At 36.3% G+C, this 26528-nt stretch overlaps 1 protein-coding gene across 2 annotated transcripts in view; it reads right to left on the minus strand.

Annotated features, from left to right (window-relative positions):
* Positions 1 to 1152: 1152 nt before the first annotated feature.
* LOC141547068 (uncharacterized) overlaps positions 1153 to 26528 on the minus strand; it is an 80513-nt gene continuing 55137 nt past the window's right edge. For both annotated transcript variants that reach the window (XM_074275414.1, XM_074275405.1), the window contains exons 7-8: positions 14095 to 14207; positions 1153 to 2385 (exon numbers count right to left, since the gene is read on the minus strand). In XM_074275414.1, coding sequence (XP_074131515.1) covers positions 1960 to 2385; positions 14095 to 14207 — 539 coding nt within the window. In that variant the 3' untranslated portion in view covers positions 1153 to 1959. The remainder of the gene's footprint in view (positions 2386 to 14094; positions 14208 to 26528) is intronic.

Consider the following 26528-nt stretch of genomic DNA (forward strand, 5'->3'; position numbering starts at 1 on the left):
TAACTTCTTCCAGGACAGAAAGTCCAAGTTTGCTTTTGGCTCTCTCTGAAACCATAAATAAGGAGACAAACATTTTCTTTTTTCCTCCCAGTACTAGGGTAATTTTATAGTTGTACTGGGTGCTAGGATACATCCATTTAATGTGTTCATCACAATAAGATGTGCTTGTCTATTTTTCCCCCTTCAGATATGAATTATTAAACACTCAGTCATTGTTCCTCAGTCACTTGTATTTAATATAGAGCTCATCTGGAGGGGAAAGAAAATGACTGAGAGACTACACAGGATAAGCAAAGCTAGAGCTCAAGCAATAAGTTCAAGACTCCCACCAGTGGGGAAGACAATCTCTTACACTTTGTAAGAGGCAAATTTTTCCGTTTTGTTCCCATTCTGGGTGTACAAGATAATTACCCTTCAGACACATCTACAGGGAGAGGCTGTGTCTAGAATAGCTGAGGACTGCTCAGGCTGCTCTGCCTCAGACCGCCTCCTTACCCCCCCTTTTTTCCTACCTCCCCTGGTTCCCTGCTTGCAGTATAATCGTTTGGCTAATGCAGTAGACAAGCCGGCTTCCTGAAACGTGCAAACATGGTTTTCAGCCTACTCCAGAGCCTGCCAGGCAAAGGCACGTCAAACAGTGAAAACACAGAAGTTTAATAAAGATTTACATGAACTGCAAAGCTGCTAGCCTACCCGTACTCTGTCAATGCTTGATGAATATCCCACCACCTGCTGCCTTCTTAATATGGATAAGCCAGTTTTATAAGCCAGTTTTATAGGAGTTGCTCTAAAAAAAAATCACTGTAATGGACACTTAGTCTCAAATGCACATATTGATATTAAACACTAATTCTCCAGGTTCATAAAGACCAGTGTAACCCAATGCTCAATATTCGAGAAAAGAGATACTTTAGAGATCTGATTTTTACTTCCTTCCAAAATCCATTTCCTTGCTTCTTAATTGTAATAGATTTTTTTTTTTTTTTTTAACCGTCATCTTTAGTCTGAAACTCTAGTCTTCCATAATTTCCATCATTGGCTAAATCTCAGGGACAGTTGGTATTCACTAGCACCATCTACTGGTTTCAATATTAATTTTTTTTTCTGAGACAAATTAAAAATTACTATTAAAAATGACAAAGTCTTCACAGCTTATTTTGTGAATGCATTTTTTAATTTCAAGTGGAATGTTGAGCCCCTCCCTTACCCAAGAAAGATTACAATTCCTCTCAACAACTCAAGTCAAATATTTAAAGGAGGACATTTTTCATTTTGGTTATGGCACTGTGAGACACTAACAATAGCATTTCCTCCATCCTCTTAAATGGTCAGAGGCATTCAATTTTGAGGAGTTTATCATTCAATGATTGGAATAAAATACAATTCCAAAAGATTTAAATTTGGCTTTTCCAAAATCAGAAAATAAGTCCTGGATTAAAAAAAAAAAAAAGACATGAAATCAGTCCACAAAAATATACAGGCAAATAAATAGATGACGATAGTTAGACAGCTTTGTCTTTTGAAATTGCCAAAAGCAGTATTCTGTCATCTGGATTTCTTTAGTTTTTGATTGAGACCCTCCACATTCCTGGATGGATTTCACTTTTGTTTTTGTTACCTCATTTACAAACAGATGATTTCTGATGTGGCTTACAAAGTAATTTATTCTCCAGATGGCATTCAAAAGAAGTGGCACATGTCAGTTTCTGTGTTGTCATCTCGGTCCAGAGAACACCCTATGGGTCAGTTTAGAGAACCTCTTGGCACTGTGGCTTTCCCTCTAGTTAGCTGAGGATTGGAACAAGTTCTACCTTATCCTGGGCAGGCAGGCTGATCTGTACAATTACTGTTGATTCAACTCTTTGCAAATTACCATCTGTCAGTCTCATTTTTTTTCCTGATCTCTCATCTATTTTCTTCATTGCATCTGGTTGTACTGGCAACATCTCAGGAAATGACTTAAAGCGAGACCTTTCCATCTATCTCATCTGAGATCTCATCTGAGATCTCATCTGAAACTAATGCACCTGTCTCATGGTCTGCTGTCTCACATCTAGCCCCAGGTGAGGTTACATGTTCAGTGGATTTTTCATCATCTTCAGCTATACAAGAGATACAGCGGCAACATTCAGTGGTTTTGGCTTCTGAGCAAGGGTCAGGAGAGATGTGAGCACACAATTCTTCCAAATACTCTATCTCGATGGGTAGTTTCTGGGCCTCATTTGTGTTCCCAGAAGCAACAGAAATTGTACATTCACAGTGATAATATCCAGATTCTTGCTTCTTTTTATGCATGGAGCAAAGATCGATTTGACTAAAGACTTCAATCCCAAAGGGGCAGTCTTCATATTCTTTATATAATTCAGAATAGATCTTTCTAAAGCCCTAAAAGAAGAAAAACAATTAGTATTATATTTCTAGGACATAAATTCGAGAACATATGACTTTGACACTCTACACCATTAAGATTTAGATAATGATAGAAATATTATATTTGATTTTGAATTTTAAAAATAAAAAATTAACTAATTGTCCCCCCTCTACCCTCTCCATCCCCCACAAAAAAACCAAACCAAACCAAACAAAAAACCCTCAAAGCAGTCACTGTCACATATAAAGGAACAGAAAGTGAAATATTTTTATTTTAAAAATACCTAGGATACATGGTATCCCTATGAATGAGGGATGAGAGTGGGGATATAGAATACAATTTTGCAAGAGAATTAAATCTAGGACAGATGGGAAGTTCTAAAGATGAAATTCTCAAGCCCCAAAAAGAAACAATTCCAATGAAAAGAAAAGGAGGCTAAAGAAACCCATGTGAGTAAAATGTGAACTTATCAACCAACTTGTCAAAGTTTTAAAGGCATGCAGAGAAGATAAAAGCAAGAGCAGATAACAGAAGATGAATTCTCAAGTGTCATGGTCCCGTTAGAATGTCAGAAATGCTGAAGCTCAGAATGTGCTGAACTTGGCAAAGCAAGGTAAGAGAACAACAAAATTCTTTAAAGTTAGGATGGGGAAAAGAGGAAGATCAAAGAAAGGATAGAAAGAATCATTGCTCAAGGTGGATGGGATGATGATAACTGAAAGTTTGGATCCATCGTGGTTAATAGGGAATTGATATCCAAGGAAATGGGGGAGATAGTAAGAGCATTTAGCTGCTCTTGACAAGTTCAAATTAATAGACCCAGATCAAATACATGCTAAAGTACTGAAAAACTGGCAGATGTGATTGTGGATTCATTATCAGTGGTTTCTGAAAGAATATAGTGAAGGGCAAGAGGTACTTATTTCAGGACTTCAGAAAGACAAATGTCAAAGGCAGGAAGGGAGGAGGGAAGAGAAGGAAGGAGGGAGGGAAGGGAGGAAGGGAGGGAGGGAAGGGAGAATAAAGTTTGTAAACTAGAGGCCACTGAATTTGACTTGAGTTCATGGCAAAAGTCCAAAAAGTATTATTCATGGATTGGTTAATAGACATTTAAAAAGGAAATGGTGGTCAAAAAAAAAAAAAAAAAAAAGCCAGCATAGCTTTGTTAAGATTTCATTTGACCAAAGATATTCTTTTTTGGACAAGTTTATTATACTAGCAGATCAGGGTGATGTGGTAGTAATAATTATTCTTGTAGGAAAAGGGAGGTGTGTCTTAAATGATTGATAAATAAAACTAGAATTGATTGAATTGCTAGACCCATGACAACATTCTTGTTCAATGTCAGCTTTGAAGGAGTTCTTCATTGAAGTGAACCAAAGCTCTGTCCTTGGGCAACATTTTTGTTGATGATTTTATATTAAAGCAAAGATTTCATACTTATCAAAATTGAAGATAATACAAAAGACTTTGATAATCTAGAATATTGAACTGAATACAAAAAAGATATGTTTAATAGACACAAAATGTGACATCCTATACTTAAAATTCCAAGACTTCACTTCACTTAGTAGAAAATAAAATAAGTTTGGCTAGACAGTCATTTATATAAGTTTTTAGTGGGCTGATAGCTCAATATGAGTCAGTGGTGTGATATGGCAGTCAAAAAAGTTAATAAGATCTTAGGCTGAATTAAAAGAGGAATAGCATCCAGGATAAAAGAGGCCAGTGTCCTGCTGCTGTGGTCAGACCACATCAGCAATCTTGTTTTCAATTTTGAGTGCTACATTTTTAAACTGACATAGAACAGATGTTCAATGCACAAGATAATTACCCTTCAGAGACACCTACCAGGAGAGGCTATGTCTAGAATAGCTGAAGACTGCTCAGGTTGCTCTGCCTCAGACCCTTTCAACACTGATGCTGCCCTTGCCCCTGCTTGTAGCACAACCTGCTTGGAAAGTGCAGTAGATGAGACAGCTTCTTGAATCAGACAGGTTTTCAGCTTTCTACTGCTCTTATCAGGCAAATGCCCCTCAAAATAGCGAAAACACGTTAAGTTTAACTTGAACCACAAAGCTTGCTTGAAGATATCATCATCTACTATGAATTTGACTACTATCTCTAGATGATTCAGATCTATATGTCCAGACCCCTAATTTCTCTCCTGAGAAATCTCTCCAATCCTGCATCACCAGCAGCTTTTATGCAACTACCATCAGATGTAGGTACCTCAAACTCAGCTCATCCAAAATAGCATTTGCTACCTTTCTCCCAAATCCTCCACTCTTTCCAACTTTCCTATTATTGGTAGGGGACACCAATATCATTTTATTCACTCAAGCTCACAACCTTTGTGTTATCTTTGACTTTTCACTCACACTTAATAATCCAACATTATCAAATCTTGCCATTTATATCTCTACAATAGCACCTCATGAACATGTCCTTCTTCTCCAGTTAATCATCCACCATTCTACAGATCCTCATACATGTGGTATTATAGTAACCTTTTATTGGTCTTTTTATCTCACTTTTCTGTCCACTTGTACATTCATTTGCCAAAATTTTCTCTGAAACAATGTACATATTTCTCTTTGTGTATATTCGTTTATCTCTAAACTCTAAAGGAAGTCCTTAAGGGTTTAGTTCTCCTCCTTTAGGATGTTGTATGGTATCTATTATAATGTTCATCATAGTGGAGAATTTGGGAAATTCCATTAATTCACTAATTGATTTTACTAGCTTTACAGAATCTTGGTATAGCATATAGGCTGAACATGCACCATCCTACCCTGTCACATTAGGAGAAAATATAAAATTCTTTATTTGTCTTTTAAAGCCCTTTACAACTTGAGTGTTTCCTACCTTCTTATTCTATTCATCTCACTCTTTATTCTTCTCCGTGCATCATATGATTCAGCACTGGCAAACTTGCTGTTCCTTGAACACAATACACTCTCTCATTCCATGTCTTTTCATTGCCTATTCACCATTTTTATCTCTACAATACCATCTTATACATGTGTCCTTCTTCTCTACTTAAGCATCTTATCATACTGTCCTTACAAGTTCTGTTTTCTTTAAATCCCATCTTCTGTAGATCACTTTACCAGTTCTTCCCACAGCTAGTACTTTCACTAGCTTTTTTTTTTTTGAGATTATGTCTCATTATTTTGTATATATTATATTTATAGTTGTTGGAATATTGTACCCCTATTTGAATGAGAACTGCCTTTTCTTTTGGGATTCCACAGCTTAGAACTGTCACATGGCAAGTATTTAATGTTTACTGATTCACTTGGTCACTGACTGAGGACAACTAGGTTGGGTTTTGAAATCATGAAGACTTAGCTTAGAGGAGTGAAGACTGACAGAGGACATCAGAGGTGTCTTCAAGTATTTTAAGTGCTATCAGGTGGAAGAAGAATTATACTTGTTCTCCATGGCTATGAAGAGCTGAACCAGGAACAATGATTGGGTCAAAGTTATAATGGGCCAAATTTAGGTGTGGTGTAAGAAATGATTTCATCCTCAAGTCCCTGAAGCTACTAGGTTTCCCTTTCCCCTGGTAATCTTCAAAGCAAAGGCTAGAAGACTGCTTCTTAGATATCTTCTAGTGGGAATTCTTGTTCAGGAACTGGCTTCTGAGGCTTGCCCCATTCTGAGATTCTGAGAAGCTAAGTAAAATCAATTAGTAAATTAATGTAATTTGCCAAACTACTCACACTGCTGAGCATTATAATAGGTATTATGCAACATTCCAAAAGAGAGGATTTAAGCCTTTCCTTAGAAACTCTAAATTTTAGAGGAAGAGATGGACTAATATACACAAACAAAAATATGGACATACATACACGTGATACTGTATGCTTCTTTTTGTTTCTATAAACTCCCACTGTTCCTCCCCATGAAACACAATGGCTGGTTATACAGTAAAGCTCAATATGAAACTCTTAGAAGTTGGTACATACTGAACAATAATATAAAGATAAATGTGCTATTATTCACATAGCAAGATATACCCACTCATTGAACAAGCGCAATAGCAGAGGAAGTGTCTTTCATAATAATGATGAGTTGTACTGAATCCATAATAGAGATGGTTGGACTTAGGCAAATTGTGTGTGATTAGGAAAGAAAATAATTCTAGTTAACCTATGTGGAAATTAACTGCACTTAAACTTCATTAGCAATATGTCCTGTGGTGTTAGTAGCACATAATCAGGAAAAAGTTACTGGGGCTGTTTGAATGTTTGTTGCTCTTCAATCCTGTCCCCATAGGGCATTTAAACTTCTCATCATCTTGTCCTTTTCAGACCTCATTGCCAAACGTTGTCTGGGTTTAGACACTCCCATGTTACAGGAGTCCTTTAGTTACATCTCAGGATAGCCTGAATCTCTGGAGTTTCTGTGAATCTTGAGTCAGAGCCAGAATAGACCCCAGGATTATATAACTTCTTCAATTTTGGATTTTTTTAAATTTAGGGGCAAATTAATGTAGATTATAGACTATAGAATCCCACTGGAATAAGGGTTACTAATATATGGATCTAGACTCTATATAATAAATGTTAGTCTCTCCTTCCCTCCTTCACTCTCTCCTCTTTCTTCCTCCTTCTCCCTCCTTTCCTCCTTTCCCCCTCCCTCTCTCCCTGTTTTATATAGAATATAAATTCTCATGAAAAGTCATAAAAAGGGGTTCAAAGCCTTCACCAAATTTCTAAGAGGGTCAAGAACACAAAAAAAGTTTAGGACCCTGGCCTGGATAGAATTTGCATTAAAAGTTATCAATCTTAAATGGTCAAAGGATATGAACAGACAATTCTCAGATGATGAAATTGAAACTATATCCACTCATATGAAAGTGTTCCAAATCACTACTGATTAGAGAAATGCAAATTAAGACAACTCTGAGATACCACTACACACCTGTCAGATTGGCTAAGATGACAGGAACAAATAATGATGAATGTTGGAGGGGATGTGGGAAAACTGGCACACTGATGCATTGTTGGTGGAGTTGTGAAAGAATCCAGCCATTCTGGAGAGCAATTTGGAACTATGCCCAAAAAGTTATCAAACTGCATACCCTTTGACCCAGCCGTACTACTACTGGGCTTATATCCCAAAGAAATACTAAAGAAGGGAAAGGGACCTGTATGTGCCAAAATGTTTGTGGCAGCTCTTTTTGTTGTAGCTAGAAACTGGAAGTTGAATGGATGTCCATCAATTGGAGAATGGTTGGGTAAATTATGGTATATGAAGGTTATGGAATATTATTGTTCTGTAAGAAATGACCAACAGGAGGAATACAGAGAGGCTTGGAGAGACTTACATCAACTGATGCTGAGTGAATGAATAGAACCAGAAGATCTCTGTACACTTCAATGCTGTATGAAGAGGTATTCTGATGGAAGTGGATATCTTCAACATAAAGAAGATCCAACTCACTTCCAGTTGATCAATGATGGACAGAAACAACTACACCCAGAGAAGGAACACTGGGAAGTGAATGTAAACTGTTAGCACTACTGTCTATCTACCCAGGTTACTTATACCTTCGGAATCTAATACTTAATGTGCAACAAGAAAATGGTATTTACACACATATATTGTATCTAGGTTATACTGTAACACATGTAAAATGTATGGGATTGCCTGTCATTGGGGGGAGGGAATGGAGGGAAGGGGGGATAATTTGGAAAAATGAATACAAGGGATAATATTATAAAAAAAATTACTCATGCAGATATACTGTGAAAAAAAATTCTAAATAAAAAAAAAGTTATCAATCTGACTTGATAAAAGGAATTGTTTTCCAGAAGATTCTTATGCTGTGAAATCACAGACCCAATAAAGAAAAAAAAAAGAACATGACTATTTTATAAATATAGGCATTGGTCCTATTCTCCAATCCAAGAGTTATAAAGGTCATCCATTTAAAATGACAAGTAAAATTACATCTCCTTTTAAAAAATATATTGCCTGATTAAATAATTTTGGGCTAGGAGAAGCCAGGGTACATGCTACTATATATCAGAAATCTCTACATTTATTAACTGATAAAAGTCATTGTTCATTATCACATTCTTTGTGTCCTCACATTAATTTTTCACCTGTATAATAAACCTCATCATACATTCATTGTCCAGTTGTATGAGTCATTTTGTTTCTACAAACTCCCACAATTTCTCCCCATGAAACACAATGGCCAATTACACAGTAAAACTCATTATGAGGTTCTTATAAATTGGCATACACTGAGCACTAGCATAATCAACTCTCTGGAAATTAGATTCAAAGCAGGTGAATTGTGAAGAGAGCACATACACTCTCTCCCCCTTCTCAATTTGCTTTCCATTTACTTTTTATTGATTTATCTGTGTCCATGTCATATTCCCCTTCCTACCTCTCCACTGTGCCCCTCCCCACCTTTGGATACAATACAAAGATAGGAACTGTCCCTCAGTTTTATCTTGGTAACCCAAGTATCTAGGTACAAAGTCCAATACAGTAGGTGATCAATAAATGTTTGCTGAATTCATTTGAGGAGAAAAGAAGGGGAAATAAGGAAATCTCATAACATCCAAATTATTTAGTATTTGGTGACTCTGAAAGCAAATTAGATTGCCATCAAACTATGTGAAAAGAAACAAACATGATAGACTTTCAGTGAGAAAATAAGGTTCTTGCCACATGCAGGATACTAGGTAGTTAGAAACCTTCTTTGGGAATATCTTAATAACTGGGAAAGGTTCATCCAAAACAAAAATGTAAAAATTGCTATTGACCTATAAGAGGGGAAAAAGCCACACAAATATTTGGGTCATTTTTATTGTTGACCATTGTATGTGATTTCTTTTCTTATGAAACTTCAACTCCTTATCAGAAATGTGTTCCTCTCCTCTGGCCCAATCACTGAGGGAAAGCTTGTGGTTTTGCAGCAAGCTCTGACTGCCCAGTGCCAGAGTGTCTGCCTCCCAGTATAACATGGTCTGTTCTTCTTGTACTTTTCCAGAAGGGGGAGAAAGGAACCTGGTGCTTTCTTATTCTTGGAAACAGTTCAATGCTTTGGTTTCTTGGAAGAATTTATAGCTTATTTTGTGAAGGTAGGTCAAGACTGAGGAGATAGGATGTTGGTAAGATTGAAAACGATTCTAAGTGGTAAAAATGAGAAAGAATCATGAATTTTTCCTTTTGAAGCATAAGTTCTATTTTCTTTTATATCATGCTATAGTGGGAAGAACAATGTATTCAAAATATACTATCACTTTCCAACTGTGGGGCCTTTGTATAAGTCATTAAACTGCAGTTTTGTCACCTATAAAATAAACAGTTGGATTAGATCATCTTTAAAGTTTCTTCTAGGTCTAAATCTATGAAGCAGTACAATATCTTTTTTTAATGGTATCAATTATAGATTTGTGGTTGGAAGATCTCAAATTGATATCAGTGGAGCTGGGGGAATAATAGTTTTAACCTATAGAGAACATGCCAACTTTGCAACTAACTGTACTTTATACAGGTCTGAAAAAAAGGATGGCTGTGACCCAGTATAGTCCAAAGCAACCGATTCATTCCGTAATTGATCCACAATAGCCCATGTCAATCAATTTATACACAATGGATGAGAAAAATCAAAGTCCCTAACCTATACAATAGAATCTTTCTATATCTAACAACACTATCCTTCCTTTTTCCAGAAAGTTGGTGTGTGTGTGTGTAAATAAATTATCTAATTTTTAAAGCACTACATTTATTGACCTACAAACCAAGCTTCAATTCAATCTTAATGCAGCCAATAACAAACTACTTTGGTGGTGATGACACCTTGGGTTTTATAACTTTCAAAAAAAGCATTTCCATAGGATCAATTTTAAATAGATAAAATGGATAGATATAAGTATAGATATATATTGATACAGATATATGCATATATATGTCTATATGGCATATCCATGTATATTATAGTTATATATATACATATCTGTATTTATATATAGCTGTATGTGTGTATATATATGTACACACATGTGTATACATAGTGTGTCCCTATGTGTGACACATATATTTGTGTGTATATGCATGTATATATTCACATGAATAATATACTAAAGTGTGTTATACTTATATGTGTGTATATCTATGTACACATAGATATACACACATAAATAAGTCTGTGTATATGTGTGCATGTATATACGTGTGTGCAAAACCATATTTATGAAAGTTGTAAGAAAGTTATAAAACCCAACGTAATTTGTTATTAAGACTGAGTTGAAGTCTGATCTGTGTATCAAAAAATATAGAATTTTTAAAATTGGCTCTATTTGCACTCTGAATAGTCACTTTCCTGAGTTTGAGATATCCCCAGTGTGCTTCCAAACTATATATTAATATTTTTCAGTTGGTTCCTTTTAATTAAAAACTATTCATTGTCACAGCTTGCATCTGGTAGAATGGATATTTTTTGGAGGGTGACATGTTTTATGTCTTCCTTAATCCTTCTCAATTTGGAGAAGATTGATTCTTACATTTTTATATCTTATTTGTGAGGATAGAGCATAAGGACACACAAAATAGTTATGGCAAATAAGCGACTAAATGGATGAGACATGGATTCTGCATGCTATTTTGTCAGTGTTTTCCCAAATGGCAAACTCTCCTCCTCATGGCCAGCTGATCCCTCACCACTGAAAGGCATTCTTTCCTTTGCCTTTCGATGGGAGAAGTCCTCTTTGCTAGGCTAGTTGACTACGATCTATTTTCTTGACTTATGAGAAAAGACTCCCTTCTTGCATTCTAGAAGGCTACTCTTGTTTTTTGCTCCTTTGGCGAACTCTATTTTCGAATGACAAGCAGGAAGCTTTAGCAAGTAAACCTATATGATAGATTTGTTGTTCTAAGATTTTAGAGAAACTATCTACAGAAATTAATTTTATCCCAATTACAAAATCTGAAGACAATGCTATTTTAATCCATAATGTTCTTCCCCAATACAGCTAATAACAAACTACTTTGGTGGCGATGACACTTTGGGTTTTACAAGCAACTAAAACAATTTTGCTTCGAAGGGTCCTCCTGTTGGAATCTACAGGTGTGGAATGTGAAAAACTGAACCCTATTTCAACCCTGAAGGTTCTATGTATGCTGGACACCAGTGCTGATTATTCTTAAACACAGAAATGCAGATGGAGACTGTATGTTATTCAATAGCACATGAAGCATGCCATTTGGCATACTGCCCATATCCTATGTGGTGAGCAGCTGGAATCTGACTGCTTTTGCAAAATGTATTGAGGTACAATCACAATGGAACCATATCCAGATGTCAATACACTAAGGCACATCTGGAAAGGATTGGGATCGGTGAAGCAATAACCCTCACATCCATCCACTACATAGGGTCTTTGTAAAGCAGCAGCTTTGGACTTGCAAATACAAATAAAATCGGAAGAGGACCCTTCATATTTATGATAGGTTTAAAAAAAAAAAGTGTATAGGCTGAAGTTGACAACTCTGTTGTGCCATTAATACAGCTTTGAAATAAAGCAAACTATTACAACTTCACTTATGGGTGACATAAATATCCTCCTCGATACTGCACTGAAATGATGGTTCAGTGTATAAAAATGTAATTATAGCCAGTAGATGGCATCATAATAGCTAGAACAATATTTTGGCACCTTATTTGCTTGACATGATAGCAATAGAGCATTTTAATTTCCAGCTCTACTTATGCTTTTACCTAATAGATGTTACTTTTTAAAAAAAGATTAAACCTCACCATCCTGTCATTAAGTGATTTTGTTATAAAAATCATTAAAAGGCAAAATGATATTCTTTATTTTCTAAATTAATGTTAAAGATATTAATTTCTAAAAGTTAGGTATAAGCACCCAAATAGACTATTTCTAAATTCACTATGAAAAGTTGCTCACCAATAGAATAGGATAGAAAAAAAGAGTGATAGTGAAGCCCCAAGCCCCCAATTTAGATCAATTCCCTGGAAATTACTGAATTGAAAAGTTTCACACAAAAAAATATGTTACTGAATAGAAAACAGAAAGAAAAAGAAAATCTAATTCTCTTCCTTATAGCTAAATTTGTCCTTTAGTTTATTGTATTTAGCTATCTGTGATCCCAACAAACTACTTAAGTCATTAAAATCCCATTACTTTCTTTTTTCTATGCAACATGAATGGAACTTAAATCAAATTCTTCATGGAAAGACAATAACACTGAGTATGGGGCATTCGACACTTTGTATTTGGTATATTGCTTAGCCAAACGAATATGCAAGCTTAAAGGCATTTATGGTGCAAAAATATAGGGGAATTTCCTTATTGCAACACATTTTCTGGTTTGAATGGATGTTATTGTAGTGGCTAGGTTTGTATTAGATTGATCCAATAAATAAAAGAGTGTTCTTGCAAATGTGAAGGACAATAGTCTGCTGGGGAGAAGACTAATCTAATCAGAGACTTAAGTGTAAGTCATAAAGACAGCCAAATCCCATGTCATGCTGCAGTAAAGGTTACATCAGCACTTCATATAATATTTATAATTGTAAAAGAAACTCTGCAGTCTGTATTCCAACATGACATTAGTCTCCCCCTCCTCTTTCTTCCTTCCCTTCCCCCTCACTTAAAGCTAAAGCTTTATCCAACCCCATTCTGATAATGGAAATAAATGATCTCACAATCTTAATATAACAGGAAATCTTGACCACAAAAGCAAATATAGAATCACATTAGATCCCAAGCAGGTTGTAGCCACACACATTAAGGACATGTTTGTGTCTTTCATATCTGAAGATCCCAAGTGTGAAATTTTTTTACCTTCATTCGATAAGAAAATGCCATCACAAGGTTAGGAGGTTAAATATATGGCTAGTTGCTGGGAAGGCTTCTGTTGCTGCTGTTGGTTTTGGTATGACATTAATGAATCTAGGGTCACAGATTCATTTCCCACTTCCAACTGAGACTAATTCTCTGTTGGCCACAAACTTCACCCAAGAATCTGACCGTCTGCTTCTGTAATTATAAGATCATGGTGTGGATAGGACTTAAGGTTATCCCATTAGAATACCAACTCAACACATTGATGGTGACTCAATGAACATCTTCAATATATCAAGGACAAGTCAGATGTTATAGTACACACCTGCAGTCCTGGCTACTGGGGATCCCTTGAATGGGGAGTTCTTAGTAGGTCTAGAACAAGATTGGTGTCTACACTAAATCTTGCATTAATATAATAAACTCCTGGAGGATGGATAAAGGGGGATGGGTTCAAGGCAGCCTAAGGAGGTATGAATCAGCTCAGGTTGCAAAAAGGAGCAAGTCACAGATTGGGAGTGGGTGGGTTCAGGTTGGGTTTGTGAGTCGCCATTGTACTTATAGCCAGAGGTGAGAAAGGGATGAAATCTCAAAAATAAAACCAAACAAAACAACAACAACAACAACAACAACAAAAACCCTACATACATACATACATACATATATACACACACACACACACACACACACACACACACACACACACACACATATATATATATACACATACACATATATGGGTGTATAGATATACAAATACACATGTACACAAATCAAGAATGATATACCTTTAAAATATTTTTGCTATCAAAAAGAAGAAAACAGAATAAAAGTTGAAAAAAGAATACTTAGTAGAAAGGCTTGAATCAATTTAATTACCTTTCTCTTCACTGCAGGTGCTTTGGATAGTTTCAGGAAAGTCAGATGTGGTCTGAAGTCTTTGCTACCTGTGATGTCTATGTTCATTTCCTGAAAAGATTTCTCCACAGCCTCTGATGAGCAAGATAATTTGTCATTATCTTTGGGGGCAGTCAGGGAGGGGCAGAAGCTATATCATTGTCATTATCAAAATATCTCTTTAGTTGCAGCACATGATTAAAACTGATTGAGCAGCCAAAATTCACGTTTTCACTGCTGTCACATATTCAAAATAAAAATTCAAAATGTGAAATACACAACATTTGTATTCATCAAAAAAAATAAATTAAACTTCTGGCATGTTGGTGAGTTCTGATGATGGAAATGACATGGAATCCATGAATTATGCCAAGCTGCAATTGGCATATAGATAGGGTTGAAGCTCTGGTTGGTAATTCCCCCCTGTCATCTACCACCAGGTTCTTACATTGGATTTAATATAGCAGGTTAGTTTGCATGGTGGTTTGCAACTACAGATGGAAATTTTAGTGATGATCTAAATTACAGGAGCATTTTTTCCCCTTTTACATGTTGAACAAAGAAATATGTTAACATTAAAAGAGATAAATGTGCTAAAAAACTTAAATGGCCAAATTTTAATCTGGTTCCACATGCCTGGGAATGTTGGGGACTTGTGTTAGGCTGGAAAGCTTCTTAAACTGTGGGTCGTGAAATTATGATTCATTACCAGTAAATATTTGATTTGTATACCTATTTTGTATTCTATATAGAAAAATTTCTCAACCAAAAAGAGGTAAGGAGTAGAAAAAGTTTAAGAAACCCTGCTTTAGAGCAATGTAGCATTGTCTAAGCTCATTAAAGGAAAGGAATATACCATAGAGCTATAGGCACCTAGCATAGTTCTAGGCTTTTAGCTGGTGATCAAAAAATACTTGATTGGCTGAGCAGAGTCTAACAGATGCCTCTGATTGGGAAGAAAAACGGTGGTTTGATATAGAAATATGAGGCAGTTCAGCCTCACCTACAGAGATGATGCTGGATTTTTTTTAGTAATTTTTCACTTTTTGTAATTAAATGTTAGTTAATTGTTTCAAAATGCTTGAAAAAAAGCTCCAGAATAGCCAGACATCAAGTTTAGCACACCGTCTAAGGAGGAAATAGGATGGGGGATAGAAACAACATTGTCCTGGGATTTAGAGACCTCAATTCTAGACCCCGATTTATCAGTAGCGAACATTGTGATTTCAGGTAAGTCTATGTCAACTCAAGTTTCTTGAGAGCTAAGATGTGGCTTAGGAACGCACAAAAAAAGTTGTTATCAAGTCATGACCAACTCTTTGTGTCTCCATTTTGAGCTTTTTTTAAGCAAAGATACTGGAATATCTGATTTCCTTCTCCATCTCAATTTACAGATGAGGAAACTGAGGCAAGTAGGCTTAAGTGACATGCCTAGGATCACACAGGTAGAGTGTCTGAGGTCTGATTTAAACTCATATCTTCCTAACTCTAGGTCCAGTTCTATATCCATTGCTTCTCCCAGCTACCCACAAAGAGGATCCAGTTTCGAAACTGAGTGGATACCCATCAGTTGGGAAATGGCTGAATAAATTATGGTATATGAATGTAATGGAATATTATTGTTCTATAAGAAACAATCAACAGGAAGATTTCAGAAAAGCCTGGAAAGACTTACATGAACTGATGCTAGATGAACTGAACAGAACCAAGACAACAACGAACACAGCTACAATAACATTATGTAATGATCAGCTGTGATGGATTTGGCTCTTTTCAACAATGACTTGGGATGGAAAGTGCCATCTGCATCCAGAGAACTATGGAGACTGAATGTGGATCAAAGTGTGTTATTTTCACTTTTTGTTGTTTGCTTTGATCTGATTTTTCTTGTGTAGCAAGATGAATATAGAAATATATTTAGGAGAATTGCACATGTTTAATCTAAATTCAATTGTTTGCTATTTAGGGGAGGGGGGGAAAGAGGGAGAAAATTGGAACACAAGATTTTGCAAGGTTTTATATTGAAAACTATCTTTGCATGTATTTGGAAAAAGAAAATATATAAAAACAAACAAAAAAAGAGTATCCAGAATGATCTCTAAGACTTTTTTTTCCGTTTCAAAATTTCTGAAAGTATGTAAAACCTAAATGGTGAAAAAATAGCATTTGAGAGAATAAATATGCTTTAGAAAGAGAAGTCATGTTAAGAACTAGGAGAACTACATAAATGAATGAAAAAATAAGAGATTCTCAGTATATTTGGGAGTTATGAAAATGGGCTAGAAGATTCTACCTGAATTGAAGACATTCACTCTAGCACATTGATTGTCTGATAGCCAGTTCATTTAATGCCTGCTGTATAGTCAAACCACTGCTACTGCAGCTGGCAATCCCTCAGAGGCCAATGACTTATCCATAGTGTGATTCTCTGATTGAGAGGATGAGCAAATAAAAGTTGTGGCGTTTGGAGAAAATATGGAGAGGCTAGCTGCTGTTCCTCTCATAGTGGCACTTATTGGGACATCTGGAGAACACTTATATCTACCAAGCATGTAAGTCAAGCACATTTCTGAGGGAAACATATTTAGCTCAGTGGCTATAAAATCAGAGACCCCAAAAGAATATTGAGAGGCCACTTAGGCCTCTCTCCTGCATTGAAGCTGGTTTACCTTCCACAATTTCTTCCTGATAGTGTCTCTGCTTCTCTTAAAGATGCCCAAGTAAAGAGATTCTTGTTTTCAAGTACTTTAGTAGCTTGATTAGGCTTCCACTCAGGGAAAGCTTATTCCAGCATGAGTCCAAGTTGACAATCTAACAACAGGTCTACCAAAAAATATATAACAATCTAGCTTCATCTCATGAGTTTTGTGAGATTACTATGCTGTCATGTTTTTGGTCTTCGTACTGTTAGTTGCTTCTAAGATATGGGTCACTTGGTATTCAAATATTGCCAGGATCAGCTTTCCCCACCATCCACTAACCTTCCTGGCCAATGATCTCTTATCTGCTTCTACTACTGTCTATCAGGCTTTGAGAAAATCAATTCAAATAGGGCTACTTGGATATGTCTTTAAACCTTGATCATTATTTGGATTTTGAAGGCTCAGATTTCTGTTCTGTCCAGAAATTGAGGGTCTTCCCCTACCAGACTTATTCTTTTGTGAAAGCAAAATAGCCCTTCTTTTGCTTCAATTTTACCTAGACTTTAATTAGTGAATGAGATTAAAAGGGTTGAAGTCTTCCACAACATCTAAGGCCATCATCAGTCATCTTGACCTATGTCACTGGACTGCCATGATTCAGGAGGAGAGTAGGGCTGATGACTTTGCACAACTCTTGCCTCACTTAAATCCTATTCACTTGCAAGTCAAGACATCAACCTTGTGATGTCATTGGTCCTCTGATCCAACAAAGGACAAACAGCAACAACAGCTGTCTGGTGCTGAATTAGAATTTCTAAAGATTAGTTGTTTAAGTAGTCTCTTGATTATCTTCACTCCAGAGTAGAAGTGAGACCTGTTTCTTGCTCCTACTATGTTTTAGAGAGTGAGCAATCCAAATATGAAGATGGTTATGTCCCCAAATCATAGGATTACTTAGGAGATAAGAGAATGGGACTGGATTTTTATTCAAATAAAATATTCTATTAATCATCTGGGAGGCTTGGTCACAATTTATGATCTCATTGGTATAGGGATCTCCCAGTGGAAAACTCCTCCCTCTAAAACTCTGAGTTTTAGAGAATAGCTTAGATCTTGAGATATTAAACAGCCAGTGTGTAATATAACACTAACACTGACTGGGTGATTTGGGCCTGTCAAGTTTCTCCCCATTCTAATCTATTCTCTAACCTCTAAAGTGATTTTCTTAAAGAAAAGGTCCAACAATGTCATCCTTTTTACCCAATAAACTCCAGTGGCTCCCTATTGCCTCCAGCAAAGACAAAATGCTCTGTTTAGCATTGGAAGCTCTTTATAATTTAGTTTCCTCCCCCTCCACCTTCCCAGGCTTCTTACACCTTACTCCTTATTCCCATTCTCTTTAATCAAAAGGCACTTCCTGTTTCATGAAGAAGTCACTCAAGTCTTTTGGCTCCAAGCATTATTTCTGTCTGTACCAGGCCTGGAATGTTCTTCCTCATATACTCTACTGGCCTCCCTGGCTTCCTTTAAATCCCAACTAAACTCTTCCCTTCTATAGGCAGCCTTCTCTATTCTCTCTTAATCACAGTGCCTTCTCTCTGGATAATTTCAAATTTATCCCATATATGGCTTGCTTTGTATATATTTGTTTGCATGTTGTCTCTCCCATTAAATTGGGTTTTTTCTCCCTAACATATTTTCCCCAATTACATGTTGAAACATTTAAATATTTTTCAAAACTTTTCAGTTTTGAGTTCTAAATTCTATCCTGCCCTCTGCCCTTCTCTCCCTCCCTAAAATAATAAGTAGCCAGATGCATTCCCCATTATATTGTAAGTTCATTATGAACAGGGGCTGTTTTTGCCTCTTTTTTTGTATCCACAGCACTTAGCACAGTGCCTGGCACCTAATAGGTACCTAAAAATGTTTATTGGTTAATTATTATAACTTCTAGATGTTCAATGTAAATATAAATGTAGATGTAAGTCTAGAAGCTATTTGAAAAATGCTTATTTGCAAAGGTAGAAGTAGTTTACAGACCAGATTTCATATATTGATGAAATCACAGGTCAAGATCCACTCCCTATTGCAATATATGACACACACATTTTGGATACAAGTACACCATCTATGTATAGCCATATGTACACATGCACATATACACACTAGAAACATGTGTATGTTGTCACTGTGCATGCATGCATCTCTCTGTGGATATTAGTAAACATATTTATGTATGCATATATATGGCATGCATATGCACATACACATTGCATGTATATATATACTTCTTGGAGTGTCTGAATTAAAATATTGGGTCTCACTACTAATGTCTCATTTCTGTCTCCAGAATGACCTGAATTCTTTCAAATCTCAGCTAAAAATCCTACCCTCTTTAAGAAATCTTTCCTGGTCCCACTTCATGCTTCATTCCTTTCCCTTTTTCATTATCTCTTGAGTCATCTTGTCCCTATCTTGTCTCTACATGATTGTTTGCATGTTAGAAGGTGAACTTTTTAAGAGTAGAAATTATATTTTTCCTCTTTCTTTGTGTCCCCAGCACTTAGGATAGTGACTAGCAAATATAAGGAGCTTAATAGATGTTTGTTGACTTGATTTGCCTAACCTTGGTGTGGATAATTTCATCTCTCTGAGTCTTAGATTCTTAATAAAAATGTGACTATGGATTTTTAAGGTTTCTTCCAGTTCAAAATCTATGATATTATTATATACATAACATACATATTATCTGCAAAGTTCATAGCAACCAACATTTACTGAGTGCCAACTATGAATTAGGCATTGAGCTAAAAAAAACCACAACTGGATACAAAAAGAAGCAGAAGACAATCTCTGCCCTTAAAGGACTCAAGGCCTAATTGAGAAATTAGGGAAGAGTTCCTGTAGGAGGTAACATTTTAATTGGGATTTAAAGGAAGGCAGAGAGGTCAATAGGTAGAGCAGAGGAGTGAGAGCATTTCTGCCATGGGGGTGGAGGGGGAGTTAGAGAAAATGCTGGAAGTCAAGAGGTGGATTATTGAGTCTTTGGAGCAGCCAGAGGCCAATGGCATTAAATTGAAATGGCAGGGAGTAAGGTATAAAAAGACTAGAAAGGGAAATGGGTTAGATCAAGAAAGGCTTTGAATGACAGCATTTTATAGTTGATCCTGGTGGCAACAGAGAGCCACTATAGTTTGAGTAGGTTAGAGTGGCATGATCCAATCTGCACTTTAGGAAAATCACTTTGGGGACTAAATGATGATTGGAGTGGGGAGAGTTTAGGCAGACAGACTCCCACTCCACCACGCTATTGGGGTAATCAAGGTTTGAGGTGATGAGGGTCTGCACTAGAGTCACAGCAATTTCAGAGGAGAGAAGGGGGCATCTTTGAGAGACCTTGAAAAGACAGACAAGCCTTGACAACAGATTGGATTTGGAGTGTAAGAGGAGGGAGGGTCCAAGATGACTTTCAGGTTGCAAGTCTGATAGACTGGAGTTGCCCTCCACAGTAATCGGGAAGGTAGACAAAAGATAGGGAAGGGACAAGGGAGAAAAGAAAATGAACATGTTGAATTTAAGGTGAATTGGACCATCTACCAGGTTAAGATCCAACTGTTTTAGATATGGGGAATTGGAGGTCAGTAGAGAGGCTGGGACAGAGAATGTCAGCATAGTAATGCCAATTACAATACCATGTCAGCATTAAGATCGTGAGAGTTGATGAGATCAACGGAGGGACAGCTATGGGTTAGTGTGTGATCTGAGGAAGATCCAGGAAAGGAACATAGAAGTGAGATGGATAGATAAGAGAATCAGGAGAGAATGGGGTCCCAAAAACTTAAGAGAGCAGAGAGAATCAAGGAGAAGAGAGTGAAACAGTGTTAAGGTTTCAGAGAGGTCAAGGAGGATGAGAATTGTGAAAAGGTCATTGAATTGGGCAACTCAGGAATCATATATGAATGGCTTGTGTTTAAGTGACATATAATGTAGCCTACCCAAGTAGTATGATTTGATCTTCACTGGCCAACAATACTTTACATTTGGACATACTTGAAATATGCAGCAATATCATTCCTATTTATGGGACTTAATATACATTTAGAATTTTCTTTGCATCCAAGCATCATGGCATTTGGGAAGGGGACACTTTAGCATAGATGAGATCATCTTATTCAAGTCATTACCAGTCACTGTTGCACAGTAACCTTGGGAAAGGCTTCCTCAACTTCCTCATCTGTAAAATAAGTTACTATCTAATCTCTCAGTCAATGAGGATTATGCTCCTGAAAACATATGGCACAGGAAGGGACTAGTTTTGATGAAAGATAAAGAGGTTGAAACATGCCTAGACCCAGAGGAGAGGATTATAGAAAATGGGCTTTTGGCTCATGGGGAAGAGGATAGGGATTGCAGGAAAGAATGTGGATAAAAGCAGTGGAAGGTGGCCACAGACACACTTCACCTATTGCACAATCTTGCCCAAAGCCAACCTCGCCATTCAGCATTCCTTTGCCTCTTACTCTTTCCCCTTCAAAGGGTATGAAAGGTTCAAGGCAATTGATAGAACATAAAGAAACAACTAGTCAAGGGCATTATAGAGGGCTAAGGGAAAATGCCTGAAGCAAAGATATGTATTATTTTGGCCTTGACCTGTGAAAATGAGTGAGAATAACTGGAAAGTAGTTACATTATTATATGGAGTTTTGTATGACTAAAGAAACTCTTGCTAATGCTGCAAGCTTGGGTAAAGACTGATCTGGCAGAAGACAGTTGCCTCTATATTTAATGACATTTTCCCCTAGAATAATTGACTATGGAAAGAGTTAAGTTACCAATATATTGTCTCTATACACTATACATTCAACAAATGACTTCATGTCTCTGGTCCTCAATGTCTCCATCTACAAAATGGGAAAAGGATGAGTAGACTAGATGACGTCTAGAGTCTCCTCCTATTCTAAAGTTATGGGCCTATTGACCTTTCTGGAAGATCTCTCTTCTTTTTCTTTCTTTCTTTTTTTTTTTTTTTTGCCAAGGCAATTGGGATTAAATAACTTGCCTAGGAATTATTAAGTGTCTGAGACCAGATTTGAACTCAGATCCTCCTGACTTCAGGGCCAGCATTCTATCTACTGCACCATCTACCTGTCCCTGGAAGCTCTCTTTTGCCATTTTATCTCCAGTGTTTAGAATACTGCTTGGCAGACAGGAGGCACTTAATAAACATTTATTAACTAATTGTTTAGATAAGCATAGGTTGAAACAAAGAGGAATGGAGTCTCTTCTTCTTCCCTTAAGCTTTGCTATGTGTGACATCTGTTGTTGTTTGTCTGACTCTTTGGGACCCCATTTGGAGTTTTCTTGACAAAGATGTGCTTTTCCATTTCCTTCTCTGAATCATTTTACAGTTGAGGATCTGAGGGAAACAAGGCTAAGTGATTTCTCAGGCTCATAGAGCTAGTAAAATGTCTGAGGCTGGATTGAAACTCATCTAACTTCAGGCCCAATGTTCTATCCATGGTACTACATAGCTGTCCTGTTTTGACATCTGTGTAGAAGGAAACTCCACAATGGACACTTACTCTACAGATTCATGCTTGTGACATGATACAGCCATCATTTCCACCTTTCCATATTTGGTCTTTGGCCAAAACAAGACCAATGCAAGTTAACAAGCATAGTGGACCTAATATAATACAGAGCTTAAGTCCTTCTGAAACTTCCTGTGGAAGGGAGAAATAGTACTTGATTTAGTATCATAGAACCTGAATTCAAATCCTTTGTGATCTTAGGTAACCTATGTTACCTTTCTAGGCTTCAGTTTTTTTTTTTTTTATCTGTAAAATGAGAGATTTTGGACCAGATGACCTCTAAGGTTTATGATCTTATGCTATTTAATTTGAAAGAAAAATAAATTGTTTGAACTGTCTTATGAGTTCTGGCAATCACAATGAGTATCAAAAGAATGTTCCTATTTTTCTAGGAAAGTGCTGGTTACTAAGGAGGACAACTTATGTTTTACCACATTAGCCACTTGGTGAATGTAATATCTCTAAATGTAAGGTTGTTGAATGTGGGTAGCTTTGAGTTGCCTTGCATTAGAGATAGAGAGGCCCCTTTAATTCAGCTGTCCTTTTCATGTGTGATCAGTGCTAAAATTGTTATTATCTTGAGTGGCAAAAAAAAAATATGTATTTCAAACTGAAACAATGGGCTAAACCTAACGATATGAAATTTAATCAGGAGAAACACAGAGTCTTGTTCTTAGGTTTGAAAATGCAATTGTTCAAGTTGAGGATAGGGGGGTGGGGTGATATAGACAGGAAATTATGTGAAAAAGAGCCTCCCCCCACCAAGCCTTAGATGACTGCAAGCTCAATAGTGTGACTTAACTACAAAACAAAAAGCAATTTCAATCTTAGGCTGCAAAAATAGAAACATAACACCTAGAATATGGGATATGTTGGGTAACTAGGTGGCACAGTAGATAGCGAGCTTGTCCTGAAGTCAGGAAGTTCAAATTTAGCCTTAAACAATTCCTAGCTATGTGACCTTACTAAATCATTTAACTTTTATCTCAGTTTCCTCAACTCTAAAATGGGAATAATAGTTAGGATTGTTGTGAGGATTAAAGGAGATATTTCCAAAGTACTTAGCACAGTCCCTAACATATATAAAATACTTTATAAAAGCTAGCTAATTGTTATAATTATTGCTGCTTGATATTCTGGATAGGGATGCGGTGGTAAATTGCAGGGTATAGAGTTAGGAAGACTATATTTTTCTGAATTCAAATCCAGCCTTTGACACTTAGCCATGTGTTGCTAGGCAAATTTCTTAGCCCTTCTTTGCCTTAGTTTCCCCATCTATAAAATGAGTTAGAGAAGGAAATGGCAAATTACTCTAGTATCATGGAGTCATGAAGAAATGGATACAGTTGGAAAACAAACATTTCAGATAAGACTTATGGTACTCTGTTCTGTTCAAATAGGATGTGAAGCATTGAAATTAGTTCTGAAATTAGAAGGGAATTAGAAAGAAAAATGCCACAAAGGGACATAGATAGTGGAAGACCATCAGGATAGCGAGGGGGACTCAAGAATTATGTCTTATTGGACTGAATTGAGGAAATGAGTATTGTGTGACTTAAGAGAAGACTTATGGATGAGGAAACAAGGGGGATAAGATTGTTCACAAATACTTAATGGTTGTCATTCAAAAAAAGGATTAGGTGAACTCTGCTTGAATATGTAGAAAAACTGAAACAATGGATAGAAGAATAGATATTAGAGGAAGACTTTAATAATAAGAATTGCCCAAATATGGAATGAATGGGTAATAAATTATTCTTCATTGGAGGTTTTCCAGGAACAACAAACAAGAGGATTTGTCAGTAGAATAATAGCAATAAGTAATCTGGTGGGTGAGGCATAGTATCTGATGATCTCCAAACTTTCTAACTTGGCTCTGCTTTTCTCTTATTATTAGTGATTTGGAGCACCCTTTCATATGGTTATTAATAGCTGGCTATTCTTCTTTTCAGAATTATTTGTCCATATTTTCTGATCACTTATCTATTGGGGAATGGCTTTAGGTCTTGTATTAACTGTTAATTGTCCATGTATCTTAGATACCAAATCCTCATCTGAGAAATTTGATTTTTTTTCCCCATTCAGTTGCTTTCTTTTTCATACTAGATGCATTAACTTTGTGTAGAAGTTTCTCCATTTCATGTAACCAAAATGATTTATTTATAATTGTTTGATCTTTTAGAATTGCATCTATGCTTTGTTTGATTAAAAATACATCTCATCCATAATTGTGAGAGTCATATGATCATCTATTTTTTAATGGAGTGATCTTCCATATTCAGGTGATGTATCCATTTTGTATTATGGAAGATGGCACAAAATGTTGGTCTAAGTCTAATTTCTGCCAGACTACTTTCTAGTTTTTCCAACAGTCCTTATCAAAGAGGGAATTCTTTCTTAAGCAATTTATATTTTCTGGTTTATAAAATATTGAACATCAAGTTCCATTATTTCTGATTCTCCCTTGTATATTCTGCTCCACTGATATACTTCTTTATTTTTTTTTACTCAATTTCAAATGTTTTTGATGAGTACTGTTGTATAATATAGTTTGAGGCCTGGAAGTGTTATTCTCTCTTATAACTTGAAAAAAGAAATTCTATACTTATTAATCAGAAAAAAATTGAGTTTAGATCTTGTTTCAAATATTTACTAGTAATTCACTTAACCTCTTAAGAGTTTTAGTTTAATGATCTGTAAAATGGAGCTAATCAATAGTAGTAAGTTATAGGATTATTCTGAGGACCAAAAATGATACTATACGTAAAATTAAGCAACATCTAAATGTGAGCCTTTTTTGGGGAGAAGATTCCAATTTGTGATTTCCTTAGTTTAGAGATGTTCAAGTGAAGAAATTCCTTTCAAATTTGGATTATCAATTGTATTATTTTTGTAACTTTTAATCTTATCAAGTTTCTTTGGTTCCTAAGAAGTTAAGTGACTTCTATATCACATAACTAGTATATGTTAGAGCTGGGACTTGAACCCAAGTCATTTTGACTATGAAGCAGGTAGACTTCTACATCTCTTGAGCTATTATTGTGATGATCAGTTTCAAGAAAATGGTGCTATCTGAACTTATGTAGATAACTGATGTGAATGGGTACATATACACTATATGTGAGAAGGTAGAGAGAGAACATACATAGATCAGTTTCCAAATGACCTTGTGACAAAGAGAGAATTTCATTTTCATTTCCTTAAAGAGTATTTAAGTTGTGGAAAGAAGAGCTTTCATCCTAGTGATTACTTAAGGTGCTGGACCTTTGGAGATTCCCAAAATTAAATGAAATGCACACAGCACAGGGAAGAAAAGTACTATGCATAAACCCTACATATTGAGAGGAATGAGATAATGGGAGATAAAATACACTGGTCCAAATGTGATATTATCTTTCAAGCAGACAATTTTGAAGCAACACAGGCAAATCAATGAGCTGTCTGCTTATGCAATACACATTAAATGCAATCAAGGGTGGCCCTCTTATCATAAGATATTAAATTAAACCCTTTAAACCAATCCCTTGTCTATTGTCAATGAGACAGACATCTTACTGGTGATGTGATCACAGTTCAAATTCAAGGTAGATATTCCAGGAATTCATTCTCTCATGCCCTGCCTTTAACAAAGAGTAATGGGCAAATAAGCAGGGATAGCTGGCTATATAGCTCAATATTTTGTCCAGCATTCAGATCGGACAATTATTTTTGCCTTATTCATTGCTCAGCAGCAATGCTATGGCTTGGATAGCCCAGTTCACAAATAGAGCAATCACTTGCTTAAACCTAATATTATTACCTGGTGATGTCTGCTTACCCTGGTCCAGTCTGACCTTTTTTTTTTTGTTTGTTTTTGTTTTTGTCTTTTTGAACAAACTTCCCCTTAGGGAACTAAATAAAGCATGGTGACTTTTCTTAATTTTAGGAGGATGAAAGTGGGCAGAGTGCTGTTAGACCCAGTTATTTCGTGATTATAAGCAAAAGTCCATTTCCTTTTTAAGGTCTCAGTGCATTGGTTCAAACACTGAAGCATTAGGCATTAGTTACTGGAATACCAGAGTACTTTTGTGGCCCTAAAACTTGATCCTTCTTCAAAAGAGAGTTAATTCACAACCAGGAAATGACGTAGCTAGTGTGTGACCCTAACAAACTTTTTTTGAGTTTCCAAAAAAAATGAAACTGT

This window comes from Sminthopsis crassicaudata, chromosome 1, assembly GCF_048593235.1.
Source record: "Sminthopsis crassicaudata isolate SCR6 chromosome 1, ASM4859323v1, whole genome shotgun sequence".
Classification (NCBI taxonomy): domain Eukaryota; kingdom Metazoa; phylum Chordata; class Mammalia; order Dasyuromorphia; family Dasyuridae; genus Sminthopsis; species Sminthopsis crassicaudata.